Source organism: Caenorhabditis elegans, chromosome V (assembly GCF_000002985.6).
Source record: "Caenorhabditis elegans chromosome V".
Taxonomy (NCBI): Eukaryota; Metazoa; Nematoda; class Chromadorea; order Rhabditida; family Rhabditidae; genus Caenorhabditis; species Caenorhabditis elegans.
This window is the reverse complement of record NC_003283.11, coordinates 18185532-18206803: the sequence shown is the minus strand read 5'-3', so window position 1 is coordinate 18206803 and position 21272 is coordinate 18185532. Positions and strand designations below refer to the sequence as shown.

Here is a 21272-nt window from a genome sequence, read left to right as displayed (position 1 = left end):
TATCTTAAAATTTTAAAAAGTACCGAAAATTAGTTGCAAAAATTACAATTTTCTCTTCAGAGTGGTCTGGGGGAGACCTTGGACTGTGGAAATATTTCTATTCATGAACAACTACAAAAATGTTAAGCATTTTTAAATGAACAAACTATATGTTGACAACTTTTTGGTATCTTTCACCGTTTAAAAGTTACTCATCGAAGAAGCCTGCCAACTCGAACTTTTCAGAGTTCTGAAAATTGGACGTTTGTCTGAATATCTCGATTTCTAGCAAATCTATCAAAAAGTTTATCACTACAAAAATGATAACCAATTATTTTTACACATTTTTGTAGTTGGTCGTTTTAAGAAATCTTTGATAACAACAGATTTATCGCCCCTTCTAGAGAAAAATCTAAAATTTTCTGAAAGTTGTCGGAATTGGTTGGTATTTATAAATTTTTCACTACTCACTAACTACTATGTAATCAAAACATAATATTTGAGAAAAAATAAAAACTGAGAAAAAACGAAAAAACTTATCGATCACCCTATTACTATAGTACTGAATTTTATTGATTTCTTCTTGGTTTTTCTAACAATTGTCTGTAAATTTTTTTTTTGGATTTGTTACCGACATGAAATTGAATGGCTGTAAAATGAATGTGTCATGGATATTACAAATTATTGGATACAGATAAAGAGATTAGATGAAATTTCCAGCCGGAAACCAACTGAAAATTTGAATTTTCCGCCAAAATAAAAAAAACAAATTTTTGAGTACTCGAGTGTTCATTAACAAAATGCTCTTAAAAACTTTATTTCTGTTCATTATCCACAAAAAGATTGACTTGCAGTCGAAAGCAGAAAACCAGAATAATAGCGGTAACTTTTCACTTGGAACAAAACTCCATGAAGGTTTGGAATTCCAATTCCATGAATATTGCAAAAGAAAAGATGATTCACCACATCGGCACCTTCAGTCCAATATCTTGTCATTTCGATAGTAACGTTTGATTTTAAGTTGACAAGATAATTGATGACTTCATCTGGAATTGAAGAAAATGATAATTAGTTACATAACCAATATTTCTACTTACTCCTGAAGTACTTTTTTGCTTCGCACGTATGGTAGTAAAACTCAATATCAATCATGCCGCGAAGATTGGCTTCAGATTTCATGTTCAATAATTTGGTCAGAAACTTGTAGACCCCGTGCGGGTTATCATTATTAGGGTAGGGAGGGGGTCTGGTTCTTTCAGGCATGGCTGTGGAGTAGGTTTGACATGCCACAGCCAAGAAGAAGAACGAAGGCAGCACACTGAAGACGCATTGAGATGATGTGTGAAAATGTCAGCGCTAGCGCCGACTTTTATCGGACCGAATGAAGAAATCGAATCATCATAAAATGTGTGGGTGGGATGGGAATGGGAGCAAGATCGCCGGGGGGTTTTTGCTGAAACTTAACAGAAGATGAGAGCTTACTGAAAAAGATGAGGTTTAAAAGTGGGTACCGAAATCTGGGGAAATATTTTTAAAGGTGGACTACACCCTGTGAGGAAATTGCTTTAAAACATGCCTATGGTACCACAATGACCGAATACCATGATAAAAAAAATTCAAAAAAGTTTTCTAAATTTTATATGATTTTTTGAAAATTGCAAAAAATCTCAGTTTTCCAATAATTCCTATTTGAATTTCCGCCATTTGAAATTGTTCGTTGGAGCGCGCTTGCATTATTTTCGTTATTCTTTTTTAAATTTTTTTTCTCTGAATAATACTAAATACAGGCTCGTCATCGTCGGATTACATAATTTCAGAGATTTAGGCATTTTCAGTTACTTTTTTTCTTGTTTATTTCTTTCATTTTCCGATTAAAAACCCCAAAAGAATGAAGAAAATCAGTGAAATAATGAAAATAAATAAATAAAATTAACGAAAATAATGCAAGCGCGCTCCAACGAACAAGTTCAATTGGCAGAAATTCAAATAGGAATTATGGGAAAACTGAGATTTTTTTCAATTTTCAAAAAATCATATACATAAAATCTAGCAAAATTTTTTTGAATTTTTTTATCATGATTCAAAAAAATTTCCCTGATTTTTTATTTGAGCTTGAAATCGCGAATTTCATTTGTGCAACCATGAGCTTTTTCAAATGCGCACCGAAACAAATTATCCTTGGAGCGCGTTTGCCTCATTTAATTTTCTCCATATATTTTCACTTTATTCAGTTTTCAGCTATTTTCATTCATTTTTGTCGTATATTATCGGATTTTTTTTTTGAAAAATATATTCTTTCACTCCAATTGAACATTTTATTAGCAGAAAAATTAATGAAAATAGCTGAAAAACTGAAAAAATAAAACATATAGGAGACGTTTAAATCAGGCAAACGCGCTCCAATGATAATTTGTTTTGGCGCCCATTTGAAAAGCTCGTGGGTGCACACATGAAAATCGCGATTTTAAGCTCAAATATAAAATCAGGGAAATTTTTTTGAATTTTTTCACTTAGATATTCGGAATCAGGGGCAAATTTAGAGCCATTTAAAAATATTTCCCAGATTTTGGTACTCCACCTTTAAGATATCTCTGAAAAGTTAATAACATAAGTTTTTGAATGAGAATGGGTGCCTGGGCGTATTACCAGTTTGCCAACCTCAAAATTGAGACAGAGTAATATTTGTTTGTACAAATAATTTTCTCCCATACTAGTGGGTTAAAAACTCTTTCTGAACTCTTCTTTTATGTCGATGTAGTTCAAAAAAGTCCAAAGCTACATATTTTTGTAGACATTAAATATTCCTTTTTTATTTTTAGAAACTTCTAGAACACCCGGAATTTTTGGATAAGATCTGGAAAATTCTGAAAAGTTCGTGACACTCTTGAATAGACTGTAATAATTCGAAAAACAGTAGACACGCTTCAGAAATTTGAAAAATGTTAGAAATATAATTCTAAAGTCAAAAATAACTTCAGAAACGTTCTTGACAGTTTTGAAAGTCTATAGAATTCGGAAAGCTGCTCCGTTTTGATAACAGGTGATTGAAAAACCTTCTATCTGTGCTTATGCATCTCATTCTTTAATTTCTGCGATCCTATTCGGTTTTTGCTGTACATGTTTGTTCAGCTTGTTACGTCGAAAGTCCATTGTCATGACTTTCGGTTTTTTAGATTTATACCCAATTTGGTGTGCCATAGTTGGCATTTACATTTTCAAAAATCAGAAAAAAAAGTTAAAAACAAAGTATTTTCATTAAATTAATATGCAGACTCCAATAAATGTCAAAAAATAGAGATAGTCACACCGAGTGGGAAACAATTAGCAATAAGAATAGAACAGAATCTCCTTACAGCCTCGTGAACGACCTCTTTTGTACATGTAGTTATATAATTATTCAAATTTAATTTCTTAAGTACTCACTCCAAAGGTGGAACTCGAATGAACAAGTTTCTACGAGGCTTCTGCTTCATGAAACTGAAATATAGCCGTCGAGATTTCTAAAAAAAATTCAAGTATGACTGATATGTCTGGAAAATGGAACATCTGATGGAAAATTCATCATTCAAAATTGAAGTTGCACTGACCAAATTTGAAAATTCACTGAATATACTTAAAATTCGCACTGCCGAGATTTTTGAATGATTGATTAAATTGTGACGGAATTCTTTGGAAAAAACGTTTGAATTTGAAAGTGCACTGACGAAACTTAAAGGTCCTACTGTTTTTGGGGTGTTTCAAATTTTGAGACTAAATTTTTGAGCCAAATATGGCCCAAAACTACCATAACGATCTGAAAATGTGTCCAAAAAAATTATGGTGATTCAAAGTTTTGGAAAAAATTGAATAACTAAAATCCCAAATAAATTTTGTCCTTTAATTGAGTATTTTGTTTAATTAATGCAATTTTTCGGCCAGTAGTTTTAGTACATATCATGTTTAAAATATTCATATTTTAACATTATAGGAATTCAAACTACCGACAGTAATTGCTCGAAAAATAAAACTCCTGTGATTCGGAATTTATTTTAAAAAAAGGTAATTTTTGGAGAAATCTAATGGTAAGAAGTAAGGTATGTTTGAACCCTTAAAATGTCAAAGTATGAATTTTTAAAATACAATTAGATTAAAAAAGTGGAAGCAAAAATTTTTCTTTGATAAACGTTTTCCAAAAAATTTGGATTTTTTGACCTTAAATGAGAAAAATTCCAAATATTGTTGAAATTTTGCAATTTGATATTTAGTCACTTTATCACCATAGAAATAGTTTTTAATAATGTTTTTTGACATTCCGTAGTCTCAGCATCTACCCTACTTTCTCACTGACCTCAACCCAACAACTACAGTAATCCTACAGTACCCCCACCGACCCTAGCCTTACCTGTCCGCTTTTCCCAAACTCTCCACTTTCAAGTCTCCGAACTTGTCCTTATTCGAATCGATATACTCATTGACCTCCTTGGCAACTTCCTCACATTTGACATTGCTTCTGGCACCAGTTTCAGTTCCAGCACACTTGACTCTACCCCCTTCTGGAATTTTTCCCTTTTTATCCTCCTCGGTATAGCCATCAGAATAAGCAGATTGAAAGATTTGGATCACATTTTTTTGCGAGTGAGAGCTCAGATGAATTGTGAACTGAAATTTGAGAGAAGCTTATGAAAATTAGCTGAAAATGTTTTACATGAATCTCTTCAGAAGCCATCTTTGCCGCGATTTCGTCCACTTTTTTATAAGATTTTTTCATTTTGAACGGGAGATAACTGGATTCTGAAAAAGTTCCAATTTTTGAATTTGTAAATTACTTTTTCGAAAAATAACCATCAGCTTTCACCAATTCATCCAAAACAATAACTGCTGGGCTTCCATCGAATACTGTTACAACATCGTGGGAATTTTCAATCATATATCTCATCGGAGCTTCGAAGCCCGGGAAGTTGTTGCACATTGTGAGCATATCCGCGATATCACCTTGAGCGCCAATCTGAAATTGCATTTGGTCAGTGCAACATTGCATTTGGTCAGTGCAACATTGCATTTGGTCAGTGCAACATTGCATTTGGTCAGTGCAACATTGCATTTGGTCAGTGCCACGGGATATTGAAAATAGCGAAAACTGAGGAACCTTTTTTGAAAATCGATTTAAGTTTACTTTTTTTCAACTGAAAACACACAAAATTTTTCTTCGAGCCTGTAAAAATCCCATTTAAAATCCTAAGTTTGGTCGGTTAATATTAAAAACTGAACTTACTTCCATCATCTTCCCTGGTTCTTTTTCGATATAGGAGACGAGGAACAGAAAAAAAAATGAAATGAAGTGGAGTTTGGTGGGGGATGAGATAGGGTCAGTTGCTATCTTTTTCTCGTGTCTGAATGGAAGTGAAAATGAAAAGTTTTTTGATTTTTAAAAACTGAAGTGTGGTGTTACATTGTAACAGCAACATTGAGGTTCCAAAGTTCCGTTTTTGTATAAAAATTGTTTTTTTTTAATTCTAGAATTCTGAGAGTTTTTAAAACATCCCAAAAATTTTTGGGCATTTTTCAGGAAATTGCAAAAAATTTCTGAAAAAATGTTCCGACAGGTAAGTTTTTTGTTTAATCAAAAAATTAAAAGTTTAGTACGAAACCTATTTAAAGAATAAATACTCCTGATATCAAATATCAATGTGAAAAATTTCCAAAAAACGTTTCCTGATTTTATATTAACTATTTAAAATCCGAAAATCCATTGGTTACATAGTGTTAAAATCAAACGGCAAATTTTTCTTTTTCCCTGTCGCATTTACGAAATGAATAGTGGATATCTATCTTAATTAAATTTTCATACCAATTTTTTTTAATTTTTAAATTCAAATTCAATTTGGTGAGTCAATGATTAAAAAAACGCTTTAAAAGTATTTTCATTTAATATTAAATTTAAATAAAATAAAGATAGTCACACCAAGTGGGAATATTTAACAGTAAGAATAAAAGATAATTTCCTTAAGAGCCTTGAACGACATCTTTTGTGCATTCAAAAGTTCAAAAGTTTATTCAAAGTTTAATTTTTAGTTTTCTTACGTGTTTCAACTTACTCCAAAGGCGGAATTCGAATGAACAAATTTCTACAAGGTTTCTGCTTTAGAAAACTGAAATAAATGTAGCCGTCGAGATTTCTGGAATAAAATCGTATTTCAAGTATGACTGGAATAGGTTAATGAAAAATTCACTGATTAAGATTTGAAGTTTATATGTAATTCAAATACGCACTTGCACACAAAAAATGACGAATGAAAGGTGGAGCACCGAAATCTGAGACTTTGATTCAAAATGACTCAAAACTGTCGATTTTTGTGATCGTGGAAATTTTTTCAGAAGAAGTTAAAAGCCTTTTTTTCAAAACTTTGAACCGCCTTTAATTTTTTTGAGTTTTTTGAGAAAGTTTCATTACAAAAGTCGGGAGATTTGTGACATTTTAGTTTTGAATAAACAAAGTGTCCAATTTTGGTACACCATATTTAAGTGTCCCTTGTATGATAACTACATTAATTTTACAGTAGCCCAGCAGTGCTACAGTTAAGCCAACTCAAAAAAACTTCAAAAAACCAAAACTTTTTTTAAAACTATAGTAGCCCTACAGTATCCTAATCCGCAACAAATGTTTCTTTAAAGGTGGAGAAGCGCCAGTGGGGATTTTGTCTAAATGCACTTATAATGATCCAAAACAACCGAATATCATAAAAAACCACTCCAAAAATTCTAAATTTTTCATAATTTCCGGTCAAAGTTTTGCCAAATTGCCAAAATTTTGAAAAATACGAGCTTTTTAAGGAAATTTAAGGAAATGTCGCATGTTTCGACCCCTACAATGTCTTAACACAAATCATTTAAACAAAATTAAAACATAAAAAATCTCGAAAAAAACATTTTTTTTGGTCGACTTCCAAAATTATGAGTGGCAAAAACTGAGTAATTGCCACTTTTTGACAGTTAATAAAAAATTTTCAAAAAATTTTTGAAAAGTTTTATCATGATATTTGGTCATTTTGGGACCAAATGTGTGGTTTTTTTACAATTTCCCCACTGGCGCTACTCCACCTTTGATAAATAGCTAACCTCTCCGCCTTATTCAAGGTCTCTATTCTCAGTTCTCCAAACTTTTCCCTATTCGAATCCATATATTCATTGACCGCCGTTACGACGTTTTCGCAATTGATCTTGGTTCTGAAACCAGTTTCAGTTTCAGCACACTTGACTTTACCCCCGACTGGAACTTTTCCATTTTTGTCTTCTTCAGTATAACCATCGGAATAAGCAGATTGAAAGATTTGGAGCACATTTTTTTGCGAGTGAGAGCCCAGATGAATAGCGTACTGTAACTAGAAAGAGGTTTAAGGAAAAAACGGAGAATGTTTTACACGAATTCGTTCAGCATCTATCTTCTCCGGAATTTCATCCACTTTTTCATATGATTGTTCCATTTTAAAGTTAAGATACTTGCTTGATCCTGAAAAATGACTACCGAAATCTGAGGTTTGACCCAAAAAAGTTATGATGGTTCAATGTTTTGAAAAAAAAACGTATTTTTTAGCTAAAATCTTCAATTTTACCGACGAAAAATGTACATATATCAAACAATGTATGTATTAAAATATGCTATACACACAAATTGACAAAATTTGAAACTTTAGCTGAAAACTTTAGCGTTGTTAGAAGAAATTTTCAAAACGTTTCATCTTAAAGTTTGGTAGTTTCTGATCATTTTAAGGCGAAAAAACTGAAAACTCACCATCAGAGTCCACCAATTCATCGAAAACGATAACTGCTGGACTTGGCGATTTTCCTTCAAATGGGGCATCGAATACTGTTATGACATCACGAAAGTCATCGTCCACACGTCTTACTCTTTCTTCATCATCGAAATCTGGGTACTTGTTGCACATTGAGAGCATGTCCGCAATTTCACCCTCAGCGTCATTCTAAATTTGAATTTCCCGCCAAAAATGAACAGAAAATTTAAATTTCCTACCAAAAAATGACTGAAAATTTAAGTTTCCCGCCAAAATTTGACTGAAAATTTAACTTTCCAGCCAAAAATTCATGAAATTGAACTTACTTCCATCATCTTGCCTGGTTCTTTTTGATATAGGAGAAGTCGAACAGAACAAAAAGATGAAATGAAGTTGACCAGTGGAAATTGATGAGATAGGGGGTCTCTTAACAGTTGCTATCATTTATCTCATGTTTGAATGGAAATAAAAGGTTTTTTTGGTCTTTTGGAAACTGAAGTGTGGTGCAACATTGTAACAGCAACAGATTTGATACAAGTTATTAAAAAATACATTTCTTCTAGAATTCTGAAAGTTTTTAAAACATCACAAAAATTTTCGGGTATTTTTCAGAAAACTGCGGAAAATTTCTGAAAAATATTCCTTTACAAAAAATTGAAATATTTCGCCCAATTCATTTCCCTACGATTGTTCTCAGAAAATTTGGAGTTCCTACCAAATGTTTTTCTTTTAAAAAAATTTGATTTCCTCAACACAGATTTCTGAACAGTTGTGATCTACCCGCCAAGATTAAACTACTGTATCCCTACAGTACTTCTAAAGTACTCTCACAGTGCTGATACAGTACTAGGTAATACAGTGCTCCTACAGTACTCTTACAGTATCCTCGAATTACTTCGACGGTACCCCTACAGTATCCTTACAGTACTTCTACAGTAGCCCCAACAGTACTAACACATTGCCCCTACAGTATTAATACAGTACTCCTACAGTACCCCTACAGTGCTAATACAGTACCCCTACACTACCCATACACTCCACCTACAGTAATCCTACAGTACTTCGACCATATCTTCTCCACTAACATCAACCCAATATTCCTTCAAAGACAGACAAAGACAAGTAGTTTCAGATTGGCAAAACGCTTGAACAGATACTTTATTTCAGAAAATAACTTAGTCCATTTTGGGTATCAACATATTTTGCAAGTCCTCGCACAGTAGGATTTCTTTTGTGCTTGTGTATAATTAATATTAATACAAAAGCCATTTGCCGCCCAAGCAGCACACGAGGAACTCGAATCCGGGTTATACGAGGTGCATGTGCTGGTGCTACCGCCACTGCTGCTACAAGACGCTTGAGTAGTCGTAGTAGCATTCGTGCATCTGGAGCATGTCCGTTGGCAGTTTTTATTCACAAAATCTTGCATTCCAACAGCGTTACAGATGGATATGTCGACGGGACAGTCGGCAATTGCGTCCACACAACCTCCGAGATTACAGAACCCGCAAGCCGACGGGCAGTCCTCTGCGATGATCGTTCGCCAGCGTTGATCTCTGCACTGAGCAGGTAGGATTGTGGCGCAGTTGAGACGGGGGACTGTAAGCATTCCATTTAGGGGTCGATTTGCCGGAAATTTTCATTTTTGGCAATATGCCGATTTGCCGATTTGCCGTTTGCCGGATAGCAGATTTGCCGGAAATGTTTAGATGAATTTTGTATAAAAAGAGAACACATAAAACTGTGCCTTTTTGAAATTCAAAATTAAAAAATGTGCGAAATCACAATGGGTCGAAAATTTTCGGCAAATTTGGCAAATCACCAATTTGCCGGATTTTCGATTTTCCCTGAATTTTCATTTTCGGCAAATTACCAGTTTTTCGATGTGCCGGAAATTTTCATTTTTGGCAAATTGCCTGTTTGCCAATTTGCCGGAAATTTTCATTTTCGGCAAACTACCAATTTGCCGATTTGCCGGAAATTGTCAGTTTCGACAAATTACCAGTTTGCCAATTTGCCTAAATTTTCAATTTGTCAAACTACCGGTTTGCCGATTTGCCGGAAATTTTCATTTTCGGCAAATTGCCAGTTTGCCGATTTTCCGGAAATTTTCATTTTCTGCAAATCACCGATTTTTTGTTTGCCGGATATCAGATTTGCTTTACTTCTTAAAATAGATGTAAGCATATTTTTTAAATGCATACAATTTTTCCTATTGAAGTTGAAATTCTGAAATTTAAAAAAAAGGGCAAAACCACAATTTGCCGAAAATGTTCTGCAATTGCCGCTTTTTCGGCAAATTCGGCAAATCGCCAATTTGCCAATTTGCCGGTTTGCCAAAAATGTTTAATTCTGGCAACTTGCCCATTTTCCGATTTGCCCAAAATTTCAAATCCGGCAGTTTGCCGATTTGCCGCCCACCCCTGATTTAATTAAGCTCTGATAGAGCTTTCAAGCTTCCAACTTACAATCAGCATTCCTACAGTTATACGCACTGGTCTTGCAACAGAATCCGCAAGTTTTTGGGCACGTCGCCATGCCATCCACAACCAGATCCGGATTAATTGGCTCAGTAAGATACGGCGCTGGACCCCTGGTCCAGCACCTGACCGGACGGAGCCCGTTGCCTCCGGCGGTAGGTACAACACCTAACAGAACACGGCAGAAGGTCTCCGTGCGGACATTGTCGCAGGCAACTGCTTGTGGCGTGTAGACGTACTGAAATTTGGAAACTCATGGAATAATTGTTCAAAAAAAAATTTTAAAGGTGGAGTAGTGTCAGTGGGGAAATAGCTGTGAAACACGCCTATGGTACCACAATGACCGAATATCATGATAAAAAAATTCAAAAAAATTTTCTAAATTTTATATGATTTTTTCAAAATTGAAAAAAAACTCCAGTTTTTGCCTAATTCCTATTTGAATTACCGCCAATTGGAATTGTTCGATGGAGCGCGCTTGCACGTTTTTAAATTTATTAATTTTATTTTTTGTTATTTCCATCGATTTTTAATTGCTTGAATTTTAGAGAAAAAGCCAAGTTGTGTATTCGAAGGCCGAACGAGGAGAGAAGACGAGTAGTTTATTACATTACTAAACTAAGGAATAAATAAGTTAGTTCAAAACTCCGTTCACGTTGTACGATCTTCTTAGCCACGTCGTGGGTCAATACACGTTGATACCCAACAATAAATGCAAATTTTCGATTAAAAAGCAGGCGTAAATCAGTGAAATTAATTAATTCAGGTTCGAAATTGTTTAAAAGCGTTACTTTTTCATTTTTACGCCTGTTAGCGTGCTTTTTAATCGAAAATTTGCAATTATTCTGATTTTTTCTCTAAAATTCAAGCAAAAATACACCGAAAACATAAAAAATCGGTAGAAAATAACAAAAAATAAAATAAATAAATTTAAAAACGTGCAAGCGCGCTCCATCGAACAAATCCATTTGGCGGTAATTCAAATAGGAATTAGGCAAAACTGAGACTTTTTCAATTTTCAAAAAATTTATGAAATTTAGAAAATTTTTTTAATTTCTTTTATCATGATATTCGGTCATTGTGGTACCATAGGCGTGTTTTAAAGCAATTTCCCCACTTGCGCTACTCCACCTTTAATTCAAAAAAAACCGACATCTCCAAGAACAGAGTCGTATCTTGTGCAGTTGAGCTCACCGCCGATTGCAGGTTGGCATTCGACGACGTTCCACAAAATTAGTGTGGAAATGAGAAAATTGGTTAGAAAATTCATTTTTGGTCTGTCGAACTGACTCTGCTCGCGCTTTTTATGCTGCTATTCCTGTTGTTTAACTAGATGTCAAAACGGTTTTGTGACAGGAAAAGGATAATGGAATATCTTTGCGAACACATGTAAATAGTCATACAATTGGATATGACTAGGGCGGGCTCTTTTAAATTAACGGCAGTTTTTACTCTTTTTTTTTCAAAATACTACTTTGATTTTCTATGACCAATAAATTTTAGAAACTAAAATAAAAATTTTGGGATAATATAGGTCTAAAAGAAAGCCTGAAAGCCTTACATGAGCTTAACAACTCAGGTCAAAAACAACTATGGTTTGAAAATTTCTAATTCGTAAGCTTAAAAGTCTAAAACGGGAAATATTAGTCTGAAAGCCTAAACCTGAAACCATGATCTGAAAAAATGATCTTGAAAGATAAGACTGATAGTTAGCCTAAAAGCTGAGACTGAAATTAAAATCTTAAAAACCGATTCATGAAAATCTAAGCCTGAAATCTTAGGCCTAAAAATCTAAGACCAGAAAGAGGATTCTAAAAAACCAAGCTTAAAAACTAGGTCTAAAACATCAATCCTAAAAACAAAACCTGAATACCTAGCCTCAAAAGCAGTACCCAAAAAACTTCACGTAAAAACTAAGCCTGGATATTTGAGGCTAATAAAATACCTGGTAAATAAACCACCTTAGCTTGAAAACTGAGTCTAACACGGACTGAAAGCCTAAATTTGAGCCCGAAACTTAGACCTAAAAATTTTTCTAAATAAGCCAAATGATTAAGGTTGAGTACCTAATACTGAGCCTGAAAACCTAAGCCTAGAAGCAAAACCTTGAAACATTGAAAAGGTAAACTACCGGCAATCTTTGCAAGCAATAAATGACCAAAGTAGATACAAAATTTAACAGTCATAAATCATGACAATGGTTTTTGTACGGAGCCCGCATCTGAACAAACATGTACAACAATAGCCAAATCGGGCTGCAAAAAAAGATGAGATAAGTACACGGCAAATCGGCAATTTACCAAAGATGAACATTTTTGGCAAAGTTGTCAAACCGGCAAAACCGTTTGCCGAATTTGCCAAAACTCTATGTTTTTTTTTCGAAGTCAGCAATGCAAATAAATTACTATGAATGTAATCATTTATTTAAAATTTCACCACGAATAAAAACATAAAAATCAAATTTGAATCGTGCAAAAATTAGCACTGAATCCTGTATAATCTTTGTTATCATAAATAGATGATTTAAAAGTGACTAGCATTAAGTTAGAGGTCGACTGAAAGGTTTTCATGTGCGCTGGATATGTACCACTGATATTTGCAATAAACGGACTTCCGGTAAATGCCCCATCTTGCACGTAAATATAATCACAGCATTGATCAGTGTCAATTGCTCCAAAATCAAGTTTAATTCGGTTTCCAACAGTTGTAGAAAGATGGTACCTACACAACGCATTGCTTGGATAGTAGTTTGGATAATTCGGGCTTGATATATATCCTGGAGCCATTATATTTGAATTACACCCTGACGGGTTATTCGGGTTTGGGGTTACTGTAATTGGTGGCTGGGTTGTAACAGCTGTGGATGGCTTGAATTCAGCTTTCCAATTATAGTTGGCACCATCATTTAAACAATGTGAGATGCAAAGTTGGAACACTACTCTCATCGTATTTGTTGTCGATGTGTACCACTGATCGCTTGCAGAATTCGCTTCAAGTACCAGAAAAGGTGTGGAGTCCTCTACATGATTGTAAAGAGAAATTGACGCCTGGGAATCCAGATTCAGAATTGGGAATTGGATTTGGACAAGGGAGCCGATTGGAGTGTCAAGGATGTATGTGCATGGGTACTGATCGCCAAGGTAGCTGTTTGGCCAGTTGGGAGAATAGAACTGAAATGAGATTGAAATTGGATAAGGCTTAACATTTTTGAAAAAATTTTTCGGTTTTTCGGTTTTTTTGAAAAAAAAACACCAAAAAAAGATCTCATAACCTACAGATCCAGAGTTATGCAAAAACATTGGTGAAGTACACTGTGCCGGAGTTGGGCCAGGAGTAGCTCCACACTGGGTTCCAACTGTTCTCTTACAAACAAATGGTAGAGAAGTATCACAATGGCTGCTAATCCATTTTCCAGCTGGAATAGTGTCATTCGTGAGAGCCATACTCCAACACATTCCGAGATTTGGGTTTGAATATCCAATGTTATCATAATCCCAACTTGATCCATCAATCCAATAATTCGAGTTTTGATTATTACTGTGCTTTGCTCCAATTCGAATATATGTTGGTGAATTTGTTGTGAATAAAGATTGAACAAAATTATTTTCTTCATCTGAATGAATTGATACTAGATTTCCACATTCTTGCTGACAAGCCGATTGAGCATCTTGTTCGGAAAGAGCAGACTGCGATGGATAATAGCAATTTCCATTATATTGAAAAGTGCAGGTATTGGTGATTGGTGTTGTTTCACATATGAAGTTCAAGATCATCGCGTCACAGTCTCCGCTGAGCCATTTTCCCGCGGATGAGCTGTTTGTCGGCACGTAAACGCAGCTTCCAATCTCAAGAAGAGGAAATCCTGAAACAAAAAGCTTTGGTCTTAACTTTCGCGCTACAAGAATTCAAAGATTTTATTTTCCAGTTTGTTTTTTAAAAAAATTCATTCTAGAATGTGAAATTTGTTGGGGAAAAGTAACTCACTCGACAGTTCGCTCCTGGCGCGCGTATGGAGCGCGCTAGTAATAATCTCACGAGCGCTCGGGGCAATCTCTGCGCGCGCCCGGCGCATTTCGTACAAATTTTGTCACCGCACGTTCCCTGTGTCTTCATTTCTTTTATAAAATACATTACCAACCAGGGGTGTGCGGCAAATTTGCCGAATTTGCCGAGCACGGCAAATTTCAAGAAAATAGATTTGCCGAATTTGCCGCACACGTCAAAAATTTGACAGTCCAATTTTGGCTAAAACCATTGATTTTTTCGCCAAAAATTTAGTAAAATGACACAAAATTTAGTTATTTTGATGCTTAAACAGACATACATACTACACGATGCTTATTCAGAAACCAGATGAGTGTTAAGAATTCAGTACATAGTTTTGGTGCTCCAAAAAACATCAAAAAGTATCAAATTTTTTCGAGTTTGTTAAGCACGGCAAATTTACCGAATTTGTCGTGCTCGGCAAATATTGAAAAAATAAATTTGCCGAAAAGCTCGGCAAATTTATTTGCCGCACACCCCTGTTGCCAACTTGACGTACTGCTCTATATAAATTAAATTTTATGAAAGTCGAAGGAAACAACTTTCTACAAAAATCTTGAAAAAAATCTATTTTCGTCCACTGCGCATACTATGCGCACCTCGAGCGCGCCCTTTGCACTTCTGGTGCGCGCGCCAGGCGCAAAACGTGCGCGCGCCAGTAGTAGCAAACTGCCGAGTAACTGTGCTCAAGTCTGAGCTCTATAGTTGTTGAGCTACCTTACCCGGAGCAAATCCATTATATTTTCCCGCATCTCCACTCTGATCATCCCACAAACAAGATTTCGGACTTCCCGACTGAGCGCATTTGATGCCCAGCCAATACGGAGTTACTGAAACTGCAGCTAATTTCTGATATGCGTTATTGTCAATAACACTGTGAACAGAAATCAAGTTTCCTCCTAGCGATGTGCAATAAGCCGTAGCATCCGAGTGTTTTGAGGCTTCTGTGACCAGCTTCACACATTTGTTGGTACTTAAGATCGTGAATCCATCAGGGCAAGTGTCGGCCAAGACTGAGGCAAGAGCGGCGAGGAGTAAAACAGAGTGAGACCACATAGCACAATTTGAGGAAATGATTACAGTTGTCATAACTTAAATACAATCCGTGCATACATGGATTATTTGCAATTCTTATCTTAATATCTGAAAAAGAGAGTGTTATCAGTAATGTCGAATGGGAAGAATCCCATGTTAAGCGGTTTAAAAGTGTGGGTTTGCCGCCACGAAGTTTATGTCCGGCCATTTCCACACTCATAGTCAGATCAAAAAATCAACTTTTCAGTTTGAGTTAGATAAGACTTTTGAAATGTTGAAATTTGTAAACACAAGTTTGTTAAATTGTTCAAGCTGCGCTTTGTTCCGTTCTGATTCTTGAAGTCACAGAATTTTCAAACCAATTTTACAATACAATTATTGTATGGTTCATTTATACAGTTCGTAACATCAAGCAAATCATTATCAAATTATTATTGTGAACACGATTTTCACATAGGAGACTTCCCGCACACATACCCATCAAAATCGGATCTTGTGCATCTGCAAATCAGTACTATATTAATTATGCGGCATTGAAGCTTACACTTGATCGGCCAAATTATACGTCCATGCGTTAATAACGGGACAGCTCCTGCAAGTTTAAAATGTAAGGTCCACCTACGGTCCCCCTACGGTCCTCCTACAGTACTCCTACAGTACCCCTACATTATCCCAAAAGTACCCCTACAGTACTCAAATAGTACCCCTACAGTACCCCTACAGTATCCCTACAATATCAGTACAGTACTTCCACAGTATCCCTACAATATTAGTACATTACTCCTACAGTACCCCTACAGTACTCCAACAGTACTCCTACAGTATCCCTACTGTACCCCTACAGTATCCCTACAGTACTCCTACAGTACCCCTACAGTACTCCAACAGTACTTCCACAGTATCCCTACAATATTAGTACATTACTCCTACAGTACCCCTACAGTACTCCAATAGTACCCCTACAGTATCCCTACAGTACCCCTACAGTATCCCTAAAGTACTTCTACAGTACCCCTACAGTACTCCAATAGTACCCCTACAGTATCCCTACAGTACCCCTACAGTACTCCAATAGTACCCCTACAGTATGCCTACAGTATCCCTACGTTGCTACAACGGTCTCCCTACGGTCTCCCTACAGTCTTACGCTGCGTTGTTCGGTTCTATCGGCCTCCAAATCCATCCATCGGTGCCGGTCGTCGAGCCGTCTGTCCACTCAAAAGATGTCAGCGCGGTACATGTGGCGGTCAATCCTGGCCCAGGACACGCGGCCGTCCTTTGACCACCAACCCAAAATGCACCTTCTACCGCCGAATCTGAAAACGAGAGAGATTTTAAGGTCAGAACTATGTGCTACTTACCACACATGAAATCTAATTCCGCTTGATTCTGAACTCCACTGAGAACAGCTCCATGCGTCGCACATCCATTTTGTCCATCTTGCCAACTCCCAACAATAGCAAACGTCTGAAATAATTTTATGAGATTATTTTATGAAAACTGTAAACTTTGGCCTACCTTAATGCACCATGTTCCACTAGGCCGTTCGAATTCTTCCCATCCTGTCGGGCATGGAACTGGAATTTTGGAAGAGTTCAAGGATTTTTATTCGGATTAACTAACTAGGAGTCGTTGTGGTTGTGGACGTTGTTGTCGTAGTTGTCGCTGGAAGTTTCGGGTATTTTAAGGTCGGTGCTAACACAAGTGATGCTATAAGAACTCCTCGCCCCTGGGGACCGGTTTTTCCTACAGAACTGAAAATCTCGCCCAGATAATGGTATAGAACTGTTTGCCTCAAAAATGCGGAAAACTACCATCAGACAACAAATGATCTACCTATCAATTTCAGAAACACCTAATCTAAAAAGCAACTCACTTTCCACTTGTTGAGTAGGTATACATGAATTGACAACAGGAATAAGGAAAAGGAAAATCATTATGATGTTGCTTATTTTTATCTCAGTAGAAGACGGATCTCCAAAATCATTGTTGCCACAGTGGACTGCTGAACCTTCTAAGACCCAGCCCACCAACGGGAAGAATACACATGTTTTATGCCGGCGGCGAGAAAAAATGAGAGAGATATCTCGGTTTTTGATTCGATTAGGCTGCTGTTATTTGAATTTATCAAATCACTTGCGGTCTGCTGAATCTCGGAAACATGATCATTAAATTTGTGAAACTTTTAGAGAACTGCCAGACTCTGAAATGGCAGACTTTTAGAAGGTTTCTCAGTAAGTCCACACTATTGCCAGCTCCTTGGGCAATTTCTCCAAGATTTTAAGTACATGATCAAAAACATTTTTAACGTGTCGAAAGCACCCAGAGTTCAAAAAAAATGTAAGGGTGCAACGAGGACCCCCCCCCCCCCACAAACAAGTTTTTTAAAAGTTACAAGTAGTAGTTTCCACAAAATGAGTCGTAGTTGTAGAAGTGGCTGAAAATCTAAAAATTGTATTACTACAAGAGATGGGAGATGGTCAATTACTCTCGATCTGTTGCGTGGGTATACATGCATTGATTAGAATCCCTTTTGGAAGAAGGAGGAGATGAAGAACGGCAGTGTACATAGCCTGGGGACAATGAGAATTGTTTCGGCATTTTATTGGACTTTTGAATCACTTGCCAATCGAATCCAGTTTATTTTTTGCCGCAGACGTTTTTTAATCAAAATCTCACAATCAGTGAGTCTGTGTACTTGGCTTAAAATTTTTCAGATAATAGGCCAAACGACGGCTCAAAAAAAATGCACTGGCCGGCCCAACATCATAAGAAAATTACAGTTCGTTTTGATCTGATTTCTTGGGCTTACGGCCTGTAAAAGTCTGAAAGCTAGAGACGGTCAAAACGGTCCAATAGAAAATCAACTGCGGCTTAAAAGCGGGGGTAAAAGGCCGTATGTGGACTTTCGGGCCGCTTTTCAGTATTGCCGTTTTACCTGTGATCAATTTGTGTTGCTTCCATCAATTGTGCCTTCCAAAGCAATCAAGCAGGTTAATCGAATCACAAAATACCCTTGCCGTGTTCTACTTCATTGCGATTTGGATTTTATTGGCAAGTGATAAGGCTAGGTTGATCGAATTGTACATCTCTCAATTTTGTCTCGACGCTGCCGTTCTTGATCTAAAAAGTGGTCGGAGGCTGGCGAGTGGAGGGGGGGGGGATAAGTTCAACTGACCACAGGCAGATATCGGTCTCCATAATGTCTCTCGTTAGAGAACAGTTCGGATTTTAGAATGCTTTTCCTTATTCTCATACCTGTTGTCAATTCATGTATCCCTACTCAGCAAGTCGAAAGTAAGTCTTTTCGCAAGTTTTTGACATAAGGTTTCCAGTGGTGGGCGGCAAACGCGTTTTTTTCCTGCAAATCGTCAAACTGCAGGAATTGAAAGCTTTCGAGAAATGGGCAAACCGACAATTGCCGGAATTAAAAATTTCCGGCAAATCGGCAAATCCGCAAATGACCAGAATTGAAAACTTCCAGCAAACCGGCAAATCCGCAAATTGCCAAAAAAGAATTTTAGGGAAAACGTCAAACAGGCAGTTTGCCGATTTGCCGAATTTGCGGAAAAATTGCAAAAATTGAACATTTGCGGCGAATCGGCAAATCAGCAAAATGTCGGAATTGAAAATGTCTGGCAAATCGGCAAACCGGCAAATTGTCGATTTGCCGAATTTGGGGAAAAATGGCAAATTGAAAATTTCCGGCAACTCGGCGCATCCGCAAATTGCTAGAATTGAAAACTTCCGGCAAATCAGCAAACAGGCAATTTACCGATTTGCCGAGTTTAAATAAAAATGGCGAAAATTGAAAATTTGCGTCAAATCATCGAAACCGGCAATTTGCGGACTTGCCGAATTTGCGGAAAAATGGCAAGTCGGCAAACCGGTAAACTGCCAAATCGAAAATTTTCGGCAAATCGGCAAAGCTACAATTTGCCGATTTGCCGAACGGCAGTTGCCGCTCACCCATTACAGCCAGAGGCAGAGGTTCCCATTTACAGAACTTCCGGCAAATCCGCAAATTGCCGGAATTTACAATTTTTTACAAATCTGCAAACCGGCAATTTGCCAAAAATAAAAATTTCCGGCAAATTGGCAAATTGCTGGAATTGAACATTAGACCACCTAAATTCGACAATTTTTTAGCGACAACTTCGACAACCACTACCACCACCACGACAACCTCCACGACAACAACGACACCTAGTTAGTTACTCCAGAATAAAAATCCTTCAATTCTTTCGAAATTCCAGTTCCATGCCCGACGGGATGGGAAGAATTTGAACGGCCTAGCGGGACATGGTGCATTAAGGTGGGGCAACTTTGCAGCATCAAATTCAAGAAGTCCTGTTAATTTAGATGTATGCTGCTCTAGGAGATCGTGCAAACGCGATAAGTGCTTGTGCTGCGGAGGAAGCTGTCCTGAGCGGAGTGCAAAATCAAGCGGAGCTGGACTACATGATTAGTATGCCAAGTTTTCAATACAATTTTTAGCTGCCGAACAGCATGTTCGGCCATGTTTTGACGTTTTGAAAGTCTCAAAAAATATTTTATGATCTACAAATCTCAAGGAAAATTCCAAAAAAGTAGAATTTCTTGAAACGTTTGACCTGAAACATGTACGGAATATGTTTTTCTACTGTTTTGAGCAATTTACAAGAGTTTGGATGAACTTTTAGTACTATTTTTTAAACTCGACCATTTCCAGCCGCATTCAATGCTGTGGATACGATAATGGCTATGGATACAACATTTTGGATTGGCGGTGAAAGGACGTCAGCATGTCTAACATCAGGATTGACAGCGACATGCACCGCACTGACATCTTTTGAATGGACAGACGGCTCAACGACTGGAACTGATGGATGGATTTGGAGATCCGGGGAGCCGAACAATGCAGGCGGATTGTATGTAGTTAATAGAGGTGTCCCAGCTATAGGGCCTAAGCCTAAGTTTACGCCTAAGCCTACGCCTAAGCCTAACCAAGCCTAAATAGCGTCAGCTAACGCTCGCCACTGACGCCAAGCCTTACCCTAACCCTACGTTAAAATCTGAGCCTAAGCTTAAGCCCGAGTCCGAGCCTCAGTCCAGACCTAATCCTAGGCTCAAGCCTACGCCTAAGCCTAAGCCTAGGCTTAACCCTAAACCCAAGCCTAAGCCTAAGCCTGAGCCTAACCCCAAGCCTAGACCAAATTGATTTTACTGAGACGCTTACAATTAATTCATTTCCAGGGAAATTTGTGCCACTGTGGAAATTACGTATGTTAGCTTGGCAGATCAACGGTAATCAAATAATAAGTTATGAATAATTATGAAGAGTAATGTTTTCAGATGCGATAGAGCGGATTTTAATGGATATGCGTGTGGAAAATCGCCGATGTAATTTATTATAATAATAATTGAATAATAATAATAAATCTTTATTGATTGATTTTACAGCATTTTCAAGATTTTTTTTTTTGATTTTGTCTAAATACACTTATAATAATCCCAAACGACCGAAAATCATAATAAAACACTCCAAAAAAATTTTAGAGATTTTTCATAATTTCCGGTCAAAGTTTTGGCAAATTGCCAAAATTTTGAAAAATACGAGCTTTTGGGGAAATTTAAAGAAATTTCGTATGTTTCGACCCCTACAATGTTTGTATACAAATAATTTAAATAAAATTAAAACATAAAAAATAGAGAAAAAAATTTTTTTTTGGTCTACTTCCAAAATTATGAGTGGCAAAAACTAAGTAATTGCCACTTTTTAACGGTAAATAAAAATATTTCAAAAATTTTTTGAAAAGTTTTATCATGATATTCGGTCATTTTGGGACCATAGGAGTGGGTTTTAACAATTTCCCCACTGGCGCTACTCCACCTTTAAGTACATTTTCGGTCAATGGGGCACAAATAAAAGTTGCTTTTTTTTGCTCAGATTTCGGTACTCCACCTTTAAAGTACCAATTTTTGC

At 36.7% G+C, this 21272-nt stretch overlaps 5 protein-coding genes and 2 non-coding genes across 8 annotated transcripts; 2 read left to right on the top strand and 5 right to left on the bottom strand.

Annotated features, from left to right (window-relative positions):
- Positions 1-988: 988 nt before the first annotated feature.
- On the bottom strand, positions 989-8083 carry F16H6.4 (DRBM domain-containing protein; the record flags this gene model as incomplete). 2 transcript variants are annotated; one of them, NM_001313153.2, is made up of 11 exons in its annotated part: positions 989-1025; positions 1077-1432; positions 4361-4617; positions 4664-4749; positions 4801-4963; positions 5231-5348; positions 6054-6134; positions 7075-7331; positions 7377-7465; positions 7748-7937; positions 8075-8083. In NM_001313153.2, 10 exons carry the CDS (start codon positions 8081-8083, stop codon positions 1378-1380), a joined length of 1305 nt encoding a protein of 434 aa, NP_001300082.1. In that variant the 3' UTR covers positions 989-1025; positions 1077-1377. The 2 variants fall into 2 exon arrangements, with proteins under 2 accessions (NP_001300082.1, NP_001300081.1); NM_001313152.2 differs by lacking the exons at positions 989-1025; positions 1077-1432 and adding an exon at positions 3219-3456.
- Positions 8084-8940: 857 nt separating this feature from the next.
- F16H6.3 (ShKT domain-containing protein) lies at positions 8941-11498 on the bottom strand (the record flags this gene model as incomplete). The annotated part of the gene is made up of 3 exons (NM_075157.1): positions 8941-9347; positions 10217-10466; positions 11382-11498. The coding sequence occupies 3 exons, from the start codon at positions 11496-11498 to the stop codon at positions 8941-8943; spliced, it is 774 nt and encodes a 257-aa protein (NP_507558.1).
- F16H6.12 lies at positions 9149-9198 on the top strand. Its single transcript, NR_070152.1, has one exon. It is a non-coding gene; the product is annotated as an Unclassified non-coding RNA F16H6.12 (non-coding RNA).
- Positions 11499-12635: 1137 nt separating the features above from the next.
- clec-42 (Deleted in malignant brain tumors 1 protein-like) lies at positions 12636-15392 on the bottom strand. Its single transcript, NM_075156.4, has 3 exons — positions 14995-15392; positions 13504-14090; positions 12636-13398 (listed from the first exon to the last, which is right to left on the bottom strand). The coding sequence occupies exons 1-3, from the start codon at positions 15359-15361 to the stop codon at positions 12685-12687; spliced, it is 1668 nt and encodes a 555-aa protein (NP_507557.1). The 5' UTR covers positions 15362-15392; the 3' UTR covers positions 12636-12684.
- A 296-nt stretch (positions 15393-15688) lies between these two features.
- On the bottom strand, positions 15689-17323 carry clec-246 (C-type lectin domain-containing protein). The gene is made up of 7 exons (NM_075155.3): positions 17184-17323; positions 16931-16972; positions 16826-16884; positions 16669-16774; positions 16455-16623; positions 15852-15899; positions 15689-15808 (listed from the first exon to the last, which is right to left on the bottom strand). Exons 1-7 carry the CDS (start codon positions 17242-17244, stop codon positions 15757-15759), a joined length of 537 nt encoding a protein of 178 aa, NP_507556.2. The 5' UTR covers positions 17245-17323; the 3' UTR covers positions 15689-15756.
- Positions 17324-18375: 1052 nt separating this feature from the next.
- Positions 18376-20741, top strand: clec-245 (C-type lectin domain-containing protein). The gene is made up of 7 exons (NM_075154.3): positions 18376-18604; positions 19457-19516; positions 19564-19622; positions 19670-19775; positions 20019-20217; positions 20543-20593; positions 20642-20741. The coding sequence occupies exons 1-7, from the start codon at positions 18544-18546 to the stop codon at positions 20691-20693; spliced, it is 588 nt and encodes a 195-aa protein (NP_507555.1). The 5' UTR covers positions 18376-18543; the 3' UTR covers positions 20694-20741.
- On the bottom strand, positions 20427-20480 carry C31G12.15. The gene has a single exon (NR_070151.1). It is a non-coding gene; the product is annotated as an Unclassified non-coding RNA C31G12.15 (non-coding RNA).
- Positions 20742-21272: the final 531 nt, after the last annotated feature.

Bases quoted from the DNA above. Each gene is read 5' to 3' on its own strand.
- clec-42 (NM_075156.4), bottom strand. From the start codon at position 15,361: ATGACAACTGTAATCATTTCCTCAAATTGTGCTATGTGGTCTCACTCT. The intron at 14,091-14,994 runs GTAAGGTAGCTC...TTTTTGTTTCAG, and splicing joins ATATAATGGATTTGCTCCGG to GATTTCCTCTTCTTGAGATT. The intron at 13,399-13,503 runs GTAGGTTATGAG...ATCTCATTTCAG, and splicing joins TTTTGCATAACTCTGGATCT to TTCTATTCTCCCAACTGGCC.
- clec-246 (NM_075155.3), bottom strand. From the start codon at position 17,244: ATGATTTTCCTTTTCCTTATTCCTGTTGTCAATTCATGTATACCTACT. The intron at 16,885-16,930 runs GTTAGTTAATCC...CCAAAATTCCAG, and splicing joins CACAACCACAACGACTCCTA to TTCCATGCCCGACAGGATGG. The intron at 16,775-16,825 runs GTAGGCCAAAGT...AAATTATTTCAG, and splicing joins GTGGAACATGGTGCATTAAG to ACGTTTGCTATTGTTGGGAG.
- clec-245 (NM_075154.3), top strand. From the start codon at position 18,544: ATGCTTTTCCTTATTCTCATACCTGTTGTCAATTCATGTATCCCTACT. The intron at 19,776-20,018 runs GTATGCCAAGTT...GACCATTTCCAG, and splicing joins GGAGCTGGACTACATGATTA to CCGCATTCAATGCTGTGGAT. The intron at 20,218-20,542 runs GTATGTAGTTAA...ATTCATTTCCAG, and splicing joins CCGAACAATGCAGGCGGATT to GGAAATTTGTGCCACTGTGG.